We start from the raw sequence: 13,689 nt of genomic DNA on the forward strand, positions 1-13,689 counted from the left end.
TTGGTTTGTTCGATTTTGCAATTAGCTTCAATTTTTCAGTTTTTTCATGACCACCTCTACATAGCAGCATCATAAAAAATTATATGGCCAATTTTTATTTTTTAAAAAATAACATAATTTTTCGAACAATCGTGGTCAGTGGCAATGTCCAAAAAATATAGAAAATCAATCCTCACAAATGGACTGATTCACACAGAAACAGTCTTATGGAATCCTCTCAAGAGGGTTTGTATATACTAAGGCCAGCAATGATGATAAAGTCCACAATTTTAACAAAAGAAATAAAACATGCTGAGGTGTTTCTGAGTCTAGAATAGATTAATAATTTCAGAAAATAGAATTATAATGCAATTCCACTTTAACTACTAAAAAAATATGTTATGCGAAAAAATTTAAATTTAACTTCAGATCGCTAGATTTAGCATTTCAGAGCAAAAATGTACACGTTTCAGACCATTCATAACTTCATGGCTCACAAGTGTGCTACTATCGATTTTCGGTGACATACAGTAAATAATGTGAGAATATGAAGGCGTCTCTTCTTCGCAGGCATTTCTTAAAATAGCTTAGTATCTAATTCTCCTGGGGAAGGGTTGCAGGGCAGGTTTAGCAGCACGATGGTCCCAGACCGACAGTTCCCACCACTCATCATCATCAGCAATGATTTCCAGGAGAGCAAGGGGAGGAGATGGTTGTCCATCCATGAGATGCAGGGGGAGCTAGAGGGAGCCTCTTTAGCTTCGGGCACTTCCTTATTATATCAACAGTATGAAGAGTATCACAAACCATCTTTCCCCTATAAATGCTTTTCAATTCTGGTAGATTCCACAACCGTAATATCCTCAATTTTGGAAGGTGGATTGTTTTTATGCCGATTTTGTCATTGTTTGAGGCTGAACAGGTAATACTTAGATCAGCAGTTGCCCAGTCGTCATTTTCTTCTTCACCTGCTATTATCTCCTCCATTTGCTCGCAGTTCTGGACACTGATTGTTTCCAGGCTACCAAGATACTGCTGCAGCAATCCAGGTGTGAACAGGTTCTTAATTTTTGGGCACCCACCTATGAACAACTCTCTGAGACTTGAAAATGTGCCATTGACTTCTCTTTCTTCTTCACCTGCTACTATCTCCTCCATTTGCTCGCATTCCATGACTCTAATTGTTTCCAGCCTAGGAAGACATTGCTGCACCAACCCACGTGTGAACAGCGTCTTGATTTTTGGGCACCCAAATATTTCCAACTCTTTGAGACTTGAAAATGTGCCATTGATTTCTCCTTCTTCTACACCTGCTACTATCTCCTCCATTTGCTCGCATCTCCAGACACTGATTGTTTCCAGGCTACGAAGATATTGCCGTGTGAACAGCTTCTTGATTTTTGGGCACCCATATATTCCCAACACTTTCAGACTTGAAAATGTGCCATTGACCTCTCTTTCTTCTTCACCTGCTACTATCTCCTCCATTTGCTTGCAGTCCCAGACTCTGATTTTTACCAGGCTACAAAGATATTGCTGAAGCAACCCACGTGTGAACAGCTTCTTGATTTTTGGGCACCCAAATATTTTCAACACTTTGAGACTTGAAAATAGGCCACATGGAAGTGCCCTTAAATCATGACACCTATGAAAATTTAGGTACTCAATGTTAGGAGGTAAATGAACAAGGATCTCTGTATTCACACTACACCCCTTTAAAATTACTGCTCTAGAAGAATACAGCTGCATTTCTTCAAAATCATCAACATTTCCGGATCCAACTATTATAGAGTAGGCATTCAGCCGTGGGGGAAATCTTGTCACATCCCCAAATCGGCCAACAAATTTTTCGAGATCCCTCATTTGATGCAGCATCTCTTCTCCTACAACTACATTCTCCTTTAGACAATCCATATACAAGACTTCCAGGTTGACCAAATTCGCCATACTTTCAGGTGCTTCTTCTATACCAGTCCCTCCAAGGTCCAACTCCTTTAATGCCTGAAGCTTTGCTAGTGAAGGCACATATTTTAGACTCCGACAATCTCTGAGCAATAATGCAGTAAGATTCTCCAAATCTGATATGGTATTTGGTAGCCTCTGTAGAACCTCATTTCTAGATAAATCAAGAACTTTAAGGGCACACATCTGCAAAAAGAAAGAGCCTGGAATTTTCTTCAAACGATTTTCCTGTAGCATCAAGGTTGAGAGTTTAGGACATCTTGGTGATATCCCTGCCTTAATTTCTGTCATATCATTACGCATTAAGGAAACTCTCTCCAGATCCTGTGCCCAGTCCTCCGGTATTTCTCTCAATTCAAGTCCAGCTTTAATCAAGAAACCAGGACCACTTATTTGTAGCGCCATGTCTCTTACCAAATCATGCATCTTCACATTTGTTGAGTTTTCACCCCTCATTGCATTTTCTAGCAAGCAAGAGTTTTCCAGTTCATTTAATATGGTGTGACCCTTGTCAAACTCAGCCTGCCTACTGTCCATTCTGTCTATCAGTCCCTCTGCAATAAAGTACCTTATCAATTTCTCTCTTTTCATTACACTGTCTTCGGGAAACAGTGCGCAATATAAGAAACACTGCTGCACTATTGGATCCTTCAGGCGACCATAGCTGATTCTCAATATAGAGAAGACCTCCTCTTCCATATCAGGTCTCCCTGACTTTGATTCTCTCAATTCCTTCACAACAGTCCTCCATTCATGAATGTCATTGACTCCTCGCATGCTTCTTGCCATTGTGATAATCCCAAGTGGCAAACCCCTACATTCTTTAGCCATGGACATAGCAGCAACTTTCACATCCGGTGATAGTTTGTCATAAGGCTTTAGTTCTTCCATAAATAGCTCCCAAGCTTCCTCATTTGAAAGAGGCTCCACTTTGATTGTTTGTTGGGAACCCATCTGGCGACACACTGATAATGATCGAGTGGTTAGAATCAACTTAGGCCCATCTGGCCCATTAGGTATCCCGATATTTTTCAGGTTAAAATGCTCCCACACATCATCAAAAATTAGCACCGTTTTCTTCTTGTTTTCCAATGCTCTTAACAAAATGGCAGCCCTTTTTTGCCTCTCCTTCTCCCCCGAAGGAAGATTTTCTAGGCATAGTACTTTGGCAATGTCATCCTGCAATTTGTAAATACTGGATTGTTGCGATACGGTAATCCAATAAACATAACCATAACGATTCTTTATGAGTTCATCGTGGATATGCATTGCAAGTGTGGTTTTCCCAACTCCCCCCATTCCATAGATGCCAAGGCTGAACACCCTGTCATCCATTACGCATGCCAAGAGTTTTTTCATGCTCTCTTCTGCTTTTTGGCCCACTAATTTCACTGTCAATAATTCTAAGGGATCTTGCACATCTACTGTGAGCCCTTCAGCAAATTTACCTTGTTCTAAAAGTTCTTCCACCTCCTTGGTCATTTTCTCAATTTGATTCCCAAGATGTATGCGTGAAAGATTTATGCCCCCGGGGACTTCTTGTTCTATACTTCGTACCTCATCTTTTATTCTTTGTACATTTGTCAACCAATTTTCGAATTCCCTCTTTCGTTTCCTTCCTGTCTGAAACTCCAAAATTTTAAATTCTATGCTTTTGTCAGCCTTACGAGCTTCCAATAATTCCAACTTCCGTTTCAAATTCTGCATTTTTTCATCAAGGTTAACATACTTGCCTAACCCTTCTGTGCAACTCCTTAAGATATTATTCATTGCCACCTAACACCAAAGAGGTGAGACAAAGTCATGTTTCACCAAATAAACGGGAAAAAAAAAATAATCATTTTTTAATAAACAAAGAAATTTATTAGAGAGAGGAAAATATTACACAAAGAAAAAAGAGGAGAAAAAAAAAGGGAGGATAAGAAATCCACTAGAAACAAAAGAAAAAGGAGCAACACTAAAAACACCACTCTAATCCAAAGCAAGTTAAGAGGGGTGTTCAAGTTCTTTAAAATTCTGGCATTCCTCTCTAGCCAAATACACCAAAAGAAAACCATAACTAAGAACTGCCAAAAAGCCTCTCTCCATGCCATTCCCAAACCCCTTAAAAGTCGAAGAGCAAGAGCAAGAGCAAGAGCAAGAACAAGAGCAAGAGCAAGGGCAAATCCAGTTCTCTCCAAAGGGAACAAGTGAAGTGAAAATGAAAGAACAAGTGAACTTCAACTTAGGAGCATTATTGGTATTTATTTTTTCCAAGATCGTTGTCCACAAAAAGGCCTTAACCTTGGAGGGAACTTCAACTTTCCAACGAGGGAGTAATGAGCAAAAGGAGAAGCATTGGGGGCGAGAGTCAAAAGAAAAGAAAGAATTACAAGAAAAAACCCCAAAAGAATCTAAATCCCAAACTCTTTTGTCACTCCCAAACTGGAATTAAAAAGAATGAGGCACATATATCCATCTCTCTCGTAAGGTTTCCTTGCAAATGAAAATCCCCAGGAAGTACACTCTCTTTCAAGTAGAAGAAAGCATATATAGCAAAGTCATTAAGAGAAGATAATTGAAAGAGACAAGGGGACATAAAAGCCAAAGAGCCACCCCAATCCGATGACTCCAAAAAAAAAAAAAAAAAACACGAAAGGTGCATTTCATACATGCATTTCCAATGATAGGAATAGGTGAAATTAACCCCAAATCTTATCATCCCACCCATTTTGAAACTGCAGATTAGTTGTCTTAGTTAAAAAATGTTTATTTGTTAGTTTTAATCACCTATTAATGATGTGTGTGCGTGCACATACACACACAAACTTTACTATCCAACCAAATATTTGTGCAAGGGTATTTTAGGAACAAAAAATGAGTAAGGCGGAGGCGTAAAGCATAAGGCGAGGCATTTTACCCTCACCGAGGCAAGGCATAAAGTGTAAGAGATCTAGATCCAGATCCTGATCCATATCCGGATCCAATCAGATCAGGGGAAACAAAATTGCTTTAATTTTAAAAATAAAAAAAAATTATACATTTTGTACATAAAATAACTCTGCAATAAAATTAAATTAATTATAGGCAGATGCATGTAAATATATATCTATATATATATAGACTCAAAATTAGGAAAAAACTAAAGTAAGAGCACAGGGATTTATGAAAGTGGAATTAAAGAAGAGGAACGAATTACCCACAAATCAAGCAGTGAGTCGGATGTACGCAGGGACTGAGGATGGCCTGGATAAGGCTGAGATCTGATCTGGTCAAATGGGAAATAATATTGCTTTAATTAATTTGAAGAGATGAGGAGTATGCATATGTACATAGAGAAAGGTTTAATGGAGTGAACCAGTACCAGATAAGGAGTGAGGACACCAGCCAGGAAGGTGAGGAGAAACCATTTTTGCACTTCCCTTCTCTTTTTATTTCTACCTTTGGGCTGCCCAAGAAAAAACACTCAACCTTTTTTCTTTTTCTTTTTTCCTTTTTAGTATTCTATTTCTACTTTGGGCTGCCCAAGAAAAAACAGTCAACCTTCTCAATTCTTTATATATAAATTAACCAATTTTTTAAAAGGTAGCGGATCAACCACTACCTTTAAATCACTTCATAAATGGTCATTTTATTCTATTTTTTAAAGTAATAGGCCAACACTTTTATCATCTTTCAAAATAATTAGTCATTTTTCAATGTGGATCAACCACTTTCAAATTTTTTCAAATAATTAGTCTTTTTTTTTTTTAATAATATGTAATAGTGTGGGTATAAACGTAGAAGAATAAACTTACTGTTCTGTCTTTAATCATGTAACATTTTTGTCTTTGAAAGATGCGGAAGTACATTAGTTTGCTATATTTTCTAATTATGTCATAAGTATATTAGTTTGTTATACTCCCTAACTACATCCATCTCTCTCGTAAGGTCTCCTTGCAAAATGAAAATCCCAAGGAAGTAACACTCTCTTTCAAGTAGAAGAAAGCATATATAGGAAAGTCATTAAGAGAAGATAACTGAAAGAGACAAGGGGACATAAAAGCCAAAGGAGCCACCCCAATCCGATGACCCTCCCAAAATTGGATTATCTCCCCATTACCATCACAGAACCCAACATGACGGAAAAACAAAAGGTGAATTTCATACATGCATTTCCAATGACTGGAATAGGTGAAATTAACCCCAATCTTATCATCCCACCCATTTCGAAGAAGCACAAGTTTCCTTTAAGAATCACTGATTTAATTTCAAGAATTCTTATATACTTACATATGCAATAGAATTCCAGTATGGCAGAAAAATTAAAAGCCGAAATATCTAAACATTCAAGTAAATAAATTTAATTCATAACTTAATAGATACCTGCAATACTTGAGATAAAAATGTGTATTAAAATAAAATATAAAATTGAGCATAATTTGGCGAAAAAATTGTATATAGTAATTGCAAATATTTAATGAAAACCGCAAAGGCAAAAAAATATCTTAAAATATTAAATGATAAAAAACTTCATCAAAGCCTTCATTTTTATTAGTACTATTTTCTAAAGATATTTTAGGATGTTAAAAAATATATAGAAAGAATTGAAACAACATATTAGTTGTCTTAGTTATAAAATGTTTATTTGTTAGTTTGAATCACCTATTAATGATGCATTAGTTATGGTATTCATACATAATCACACACACACACACACATATAAACTTTACTATCCAACCAATATTTGTGTGTGTGATTATGTATGAATTCCATAACTAAGGCAATTTAGGACACAAAAACATAATTCATGGAATGCATAAGGCGAAGGCGTAAGGTGTAAGGCGAGGCATTTCACCCTCTGTGAGACAAGGCATAAGCCTTAAGGTGTTAAGGAAATTAAAGCAAATCTTAACTTTAATCAACTATATTTTTATAGTTGTAAATAATTTATGTCTATTATAATCTATTTGTTTATATTAGATTTGCTAATTATTATAACTATATATAATAAGAGAAAATATAGTTTAAAGTTTGAATCAAAAGAATAGTTTTACCTCTTATATTGCTAATTATGTCATTTAACATATAATAAAAAAAGAATATACATTTTCATGGTTAAAATTGAAAATAATTCTTTCTTATTTATTCTTTATTATTATTCATAAAAATTTTCACATTATTATTCGTTTTATAGTAACAACATAAATTTTTGTATAACCAATTAAAACTAATATATTCCTAGTAATAGGCATTCTGTGAATCAAATATAACCTTAAGATGATCCATTGAATGAATTAATTACTTTGTGAATATAAATGTAAATTAATCAAGCTTAGATACTAGTGAGTTATAATATTTTTATTTGATATGTTAATTTAGCATAAAAAATATTTTCTTATCATATACTTAATTAATAATTAAAAATAAAAATAACATAATTTTTATATTGTACAAAAATAAATTTTATTATTTTGATTTTAATCTATTAAGTTTTTTGTTGATTTCATTTTTTTTTATATAAGATATAATTGGAAAAGAGACATTTAAATATGAAATAGAGGATTTTTTTATCATTTTAATTTTAATCACTTGAGTACTAAGTTTTTAGTCTGATTCTATTAGAGGAATTTTAAAAAAAAATTCAAAACTATTATCAAACACTCAAACGTCTAATTGATTTACTTATTTATTGAACCAATTCAAAGGTAACCTCTATTCTCTATTCAGAGTTCGTTCAGACCAAACAAACGTTTCCTTATTTCTTTAAAATGAAAATACATATCCCCTTATTGAGTTATTGTATTATGGGTATTCTACCTTATACACCGCATACTTAGTTGCTTTACTTTTAGAGTTTCAAAATTTTATCAAAATCAAAATCTAAAACCTTGAGTATACGAGTAATCAAAGGTAGTGTTTGATTAAAGAAACACTTCATAATTTCTAAGCATGATATTCTAATATTAAAGCACAAGTGTTGAACGACATGACTAAAATAAGCTAAACGAATAATTATAAAACTATGAAATGCATAAATGCAGGAAATACTTGAAATGAGGGAAGCTAAAGCAAATAGGCAGGCTGGAATTTATGAAAACTGGAAAGAGGAGGAATGAATGAATTACCCATGAATCAAGCTACAGCGAGACAGAGGGATTTATGCAGGAACTCGATGGAGAGTGAGTCAATGGAAGAGATCCAGATCCAGGTCTTGATCCTGATCCTGATCCTAATCCATATCCGCATCCGACCAGACCAGGGGAAACAAAATTGCTTTAATTGTAAAAAAATAAAATTAAAAAAATTTTTATAGAAATGCAACAAAAGGAGAACATTTCTTAATTTTCAAGTAATAATATTTTAGTGTTGAAATGCATGTAAAGATCGACAAATTAAACAAATAATTATACATTTTGTACTCTACAATAAAATTGAATTAATTATAGGCATATATATATATATATACTTGCAATTAGGAAATATTGGCCTAACAAGGCTTAAGAATCTTCTTTTGATGATAACAATCAAAGGAACTTAACATATTTGGTTAAGTGATGATGTTTCAGGACTCAAGTATTTTTAGATCAAAGATCAAGTGACTCAAGTGATCAATATTATCATCTAAATAAGATTCTTAATCCCTGTTAGATATATATACTCGAAATTAGGAAATGTTGGCATAACAAGGCTTAAGAATCTTATTTTGATGATAACAAATCAAAGGAACTTAACATATTTGGTTAAGTGATGATATTTCAAGACTCAAGTATTTTTAGATCAAATATCGAGTGACTCAAGTGATCAATATCAAAGTGCTTGACAAGCCTGAAGAAAGCTCGAACTTAATACTTCAAGATCTTATGAAGCTTAAGACTGTTGAAGATTGGAAGACAAGCTGATTATGATGAATCAAAGTTAAAGCATGAAAACTTAGTGTTTAAGATAGTCTTATTTTATACAAGTCTTATGTAAGTACTTGAAACGATTTCAATATGGATGCATGGAACTCTTAGGTTAATTACTTGGACCTAGATACCTTTTAAAATACTTGAAAAATATTTTTATAAGGTCAAAAGTTATTTCAAAAGGGTTCAAATTATTTTTGGAATGAAAATCACCAAAATAGGATTCTCCAAATTCTCTTTTTTTTTTTTTTTTTTCTATATCTGCATTAATGTGCAATTTTCTCTATCAATGGCTTCTTTTCTTAAAAAATGTTCAACATAAAAGTTGTAGAATTTTTTCTTAACTTTCTTTTGATTCCAAGATCATCTTATTTGGAGTTTTATAGTGAAAATTATACCCAAAATACTGAAGGGTGGTTGAAGCTGACAGCAGGACAGGCGACTGACATTTTATGAGTTTTTTTTAAGGAGACAGAACCGAGTCAGGCGACTGACCTTCGTGATTTTAAATTTATAACAACAAGGGAAACTTTCCAAATTTGATTGCTTGACCCCAAAACTTTGTGAAAACTTGGGAAACACTCCAAGCAACTTGGGCAACACGAAAAATTACTTTTTAACTCTATAAATACATGTTGATTTCAAGAATAAAACAATAACTAGCAAGCACATAATACAAATTCTAGAATACTGCTACAGAAATTTTCTGAAAGCTATTGATGTGCTATTGCTAAAAAAGCCAAGGTTTTTCTGATCTATTTACATTGAGAATTTCAATCCTAAATCAGAAATCCGATAACAATCATCTGAGCTTCATCTTTCTATATTGATTTGAATTGAAGTATATTGTGATTTCAATTGTACTAATCTGCTCTTGTAAAGAGTTCTCATTGTACACAAGATTGTTTCTTGTATCTTTGGTTATTGTTTGACGATTCAGGGTTGTTGAATCGTTGGTTACCGAGCGTGGGGACTAGGGTATCGCTTGGAGAGGATAGCTCCATCCTACTTGAAGGAGTGTGTAAATGGTTTGCTCCGCCCAGTTAAAGGAGTGATATAGTGAAATCCTTGGGTAGATTGCCTAAGGCGTGGACGTAGGCGGGAATAACCGAACCTCGTAAAAATCCGGTGTCTCTATCTTCTTCCCTAAATCTTTTTAATTTTCTACATATATAAACTGCATGGATGCTCATTTAAATTTTTGAGAATTAATTTGTTATCGAGCATTGCGAAAACCTTAATTAAAGGGAGTACGTTGATTAATAAGTTGCGGAAACCTTAAAGGGAGTACGTTTATAAATATCAAAGGCTCATTAACATATTAATTGGTCACATACTTAAATCCAAGTAAATTAATTGATATTGTAATCTAATTGTGGAAGCTTGTTGAAGTTCTATTTTTGATTCATATTGTGAAATCAAGCTTTCATTGTTGATTGGATTGATATATTGAAGAATTGAATTCTAAATACTGAAGTTTTTATCGCTATCATCATTCATATTAAATCTTAAATCTTAGATTGAGTATTGGTTATTGCAAATCAAGTACTTGTGTGATTGCTGAATTTTAAATTGTTGGGTTAAAAATCAAAAGGTTAAAAAGAAAAATTCAAAAACCCGATTCACCACACCCCCCCCCCCCTTTTTTCTTGGGAGTACACCTTACTTCTCAATTGGTATCAGAGTGGGGTTGTAGTAGATCTTAAACTAGAAGCTACATAAAGATCCCTACGACACACCTAGGTGTATCTCCTTTTGCTGAGGGTCAATCCTCTTATAGACCTCCTATCTTTTGCGGTGTAAATTACATCTTCTGGAAACAACGAATGAAAATATACTTGCAAACTATGGATTGGAAAGCTTGGAAAGTAATCACACATGGTGACCTTATTCCCACTAAAACTATAAACAATAAAGATATACCAAAGGAAGAAAAAGAGATGACTGATAATGATTTAAAGATGCTGCAAGTAAATTCTAGTGCTATGAATGCACTATATTGTGCTCTAGATGTGAATGAGTTCAATAGGATTATAGAATGCAAATCAGCTAAAGAAATTTGGGATAAGCTTGAAGTAACCTATGAAGGCACGATTGACGTAAAAGATAGTAGAATTGACATGCTCACTAGCGAGTATGAAGCTTTTAGGATGAACCGTGATGAGACCATCACTAGTATGTACACTAGGTTCACCCATATTATAAATTCTCTCAATGCCTTAGGGAAAAACTACTCTACATATGAGATGATTCGAAAAATACTTAAAGCACTCCCACCTATTTGGGAACCTAAGGCCACTGCAATAGCTGAATGTAAAAATTTGAAAAATACCTCCCTATGAGATGGCTATGACAAAAGAACAAGAGGAGAATCTAAAAACAAGGAATCCATTGCATTTAAAGCCTTAGATGAAAGCTCTAGTGATGAAGATGAAGTGGATGTTGATGATATAGCCTTCATAACTAAGAAATTTGCAAAATACCATAGAAAAAAGAATAAATTTATAAGAAATCTCCGGGATTCAAGTTCAGATGAAGGAGAAATCAGTAAGAAGAAAACAAAGGCTGAACTTCCAACGCGTTATAATTGTAAGAAAAGTAGGCCACATAAAACTGGATTGTCCACAGCTTAAGAAGAATACTAAGACAACAAAGAAAAATGTAATGAAAGCCACTACATGGGACTATGTGAGTTCCAGTAGTTCAAAAAGTGAATGAAGTGACCAAGAGGTTGCTAATGGTTGTCTTATGGCATGGGACGATGATGAAGTACAAAGTTCCTCATCCAAATCATTTAATGAATCATGTAGTGAATCTTGTGAAAATTCATCTGATGAATCTAATGATGAGAGTATGCCATCTTATGAAGAACTACAAAGAAAACTTTTCAAGATTCATAAGATTCTAATTAATGTAACTAAACGATACACTTCTTTGAAAAATAAGAATGACGTTGTAATGAAAGAATTGGAATCCAAAAATCTTGCTAAAAGAGAAAAGGATTTAAAAATCAAGAAATTAGAAAGCAAGAATGATAAAGTGATGAAAGAGCTGGAAGATTTAAGATCTCAAACATCGATTGAAAAAGAAAAGGACCTAGTCATTCAGAACTTGAAAGCAAAATAAATCAAATGACTAAAGAACTTGTAAGGATGCAAGCTAACTGTAAAGGAATAAAAGATTCGAAAATACTTTGCCTTGAAAGTAAAATTGGGGCTCAAAATAAAATAATTTATAATTTTACTAGAGGAAAAGAGCACTTTGAGAAACTAGTTGGATCACAAAGAATGTCTTTGGATAAAGAAGGCATAGGATTCAATGGAATTGAGAACACAAAGAAAAACAACCTCTACATGGGGTATTTTATAAAAACTTCCAAAGACTATGCTAGCACCTCCTCAAATGCTTACACACACACCACATGTTTTCTATGTAAGGAGAAATGACGCATTAAGTTTGAATGTCTATTAAAAAGAAAGGGTGTAAAAATCAGACAAGTTTGGAGAGTAAAAAAAACATCACTTGTCAAACCATTAAGATCCAAGGAAGTATGGGTACCAAAATTGAAATAAAATATGAAAATCTTAAAGAATAAGTGTCTGAGCTTATTTGATAACTATTATATTGAATCAAATGAATATAAAACATGTTCATGGCATTGTTGGCCAAAATCAATGGATGGATTGTCCAAGGCTTATCTTCGAAATCAAAGAAGTCACATGCTTCAATAAGCCAATTTGGAAAGTCATTTGAAGCTGGGTAAAATGGTAAAGAATAATCTGTAATCAAAAGAAAGAATTAGGACTATTTCATAGTAGAAAAGTATTTTGAATAAGTATTAAGCATAAGTGCTTGAAGAAAGCAAGTAAGTCAAAAAAAACTGGCCCTCAGTCAACTGATTGCTCTCTGACTTACTAAACTTTTCAGTATAAGGCTCATTAGGCAACTGACCCATGTGGCTCAGTCGATTGACTAGCCTCTATTTGAGAAAATTCTGCAAGATTTCATTAGTCAGGCGACTGACTCCTTAAGCATAGTCGACAGACTTGCCACTGACTTGTGAAATTTTAGGGAAATATACAGGTCAGCCAACTGACCTTTCGAGCATAGTACTACTGTAGAGTTTTGTTTCATGCTCTTTTTACTTTCTCATGCCACTTTGGAATTCTTGATTATCTTCTTAAGCATGATGAATAGTCATTTATCTATCTTGTGTTTATGCTACTCCTTGCATTTGTCTGCATATGCTTAGAGATGACCTTCTCTTTTTATTGATGACAAAAAAAAAGAGGAAGACATTTTAAGCGAAGACATATGACTCTGAGCATGAATAACTCTAGCATGCAAGCATGAGCATGAGCATACAAATCTGATGGAACTACAAATGCATCAATATTTTCTTAATACCAAACACAAATTTGGGTTATAATATTTGACATTGCTAATTAGTTTTGTCTAGCTATTTTATTTGTTTCTCTTGCCCATCTTAGTTCACATTTTGATGTTGGATCATGTTATATTTTTTGCATGTTGAATGATGGATGACTAGGTTATGATTGAATTATATGCTGGCTTATGGACCTTGTTATTAAGATTTAAATGCGAAATTTTTTGGTCCTTAGTACCTTTGCATAATATTTTCTTCGGTTTATCCTTTTGTTAATATCAAAAGGGGGAGAAAATTTAGCAAAACTGAATGTGAGCAAACTGAGCATGAGCATGAGCATGACATGATAAAATTAAAAGCATGATTGATAATCTTGACACCTTCATGGATACATAGTTTATACTTCATGAATGAAATTTTAAATCTATTGAATATGAAATACATTTCATTTAGGGGGAGTTAGACTTGTTAAGTAATGATATCATGATTTTATAA

The 13,689-nt window shown here is 33.8% G+C and overlaps 1 protein-coding gene across 18 annotated transcripts in view; it reads right to left on the minus strand.

The window, feature by feature from the left end:
• Window positions 1-391: 391 nt before the first annotated feature.
• LOC131144117 (disease resistance protein RFL1-like) overlaps window positions 392-13,689 on the minus strand; it is a 28,604-nt gene continuing 15,306 nt past the window's right edge. For 3 of the 18 annotated variants that reach the window (XM_058092536.1, XM_058092634.1, XM_058092585.1), the window contains exons 3-6: window positions 8,028-8,175; window positions 5,285-5,368; window positions 5,120-5,188; window positions 392-3,717 (exon numbers count right to left, since the gene is read on the minus strand). In XM_058092536.1, coding sequence (XP_057948519.1) covers window positions 655-3,711 — 3,057 coding nt within the window. In that variant the 5' untranslated portion in view covers window positions 3,712-3,717; window positions 5,120-5,188; window positions 5,285-5,368; window positions 8,028-8,175 and the 3' untranslated portion in view covers window positions 392-654. Of the gene's footprint in view, window positions 3,718-5,119; window positions 5,441-8,027; window positions 8,176-13,689 lie in introns of all 18 variants that reach the window. The other 15 variants (XM_058092618.1, XM_058092534.1, XM_058092611.1 and 12 more) reach the window with 14 other exon arrangements.

This window comes from Malania oleifera, chromosome 1, assembly GCF_029873635.1.
Source record: "Malania oleifera isolate guangnan ecotype guangnan chromosome 1, ASM2987363v1, whole genome shotgun sequence".
In the NCBI taxonomy this organism is placed as follows: domain Eukaryota; kingdom Viridiplantae; phylum Streptophyta; class Magnoliopsida; order Santalales; family Ximeniaceae; genus Malania; species Malania oleifera.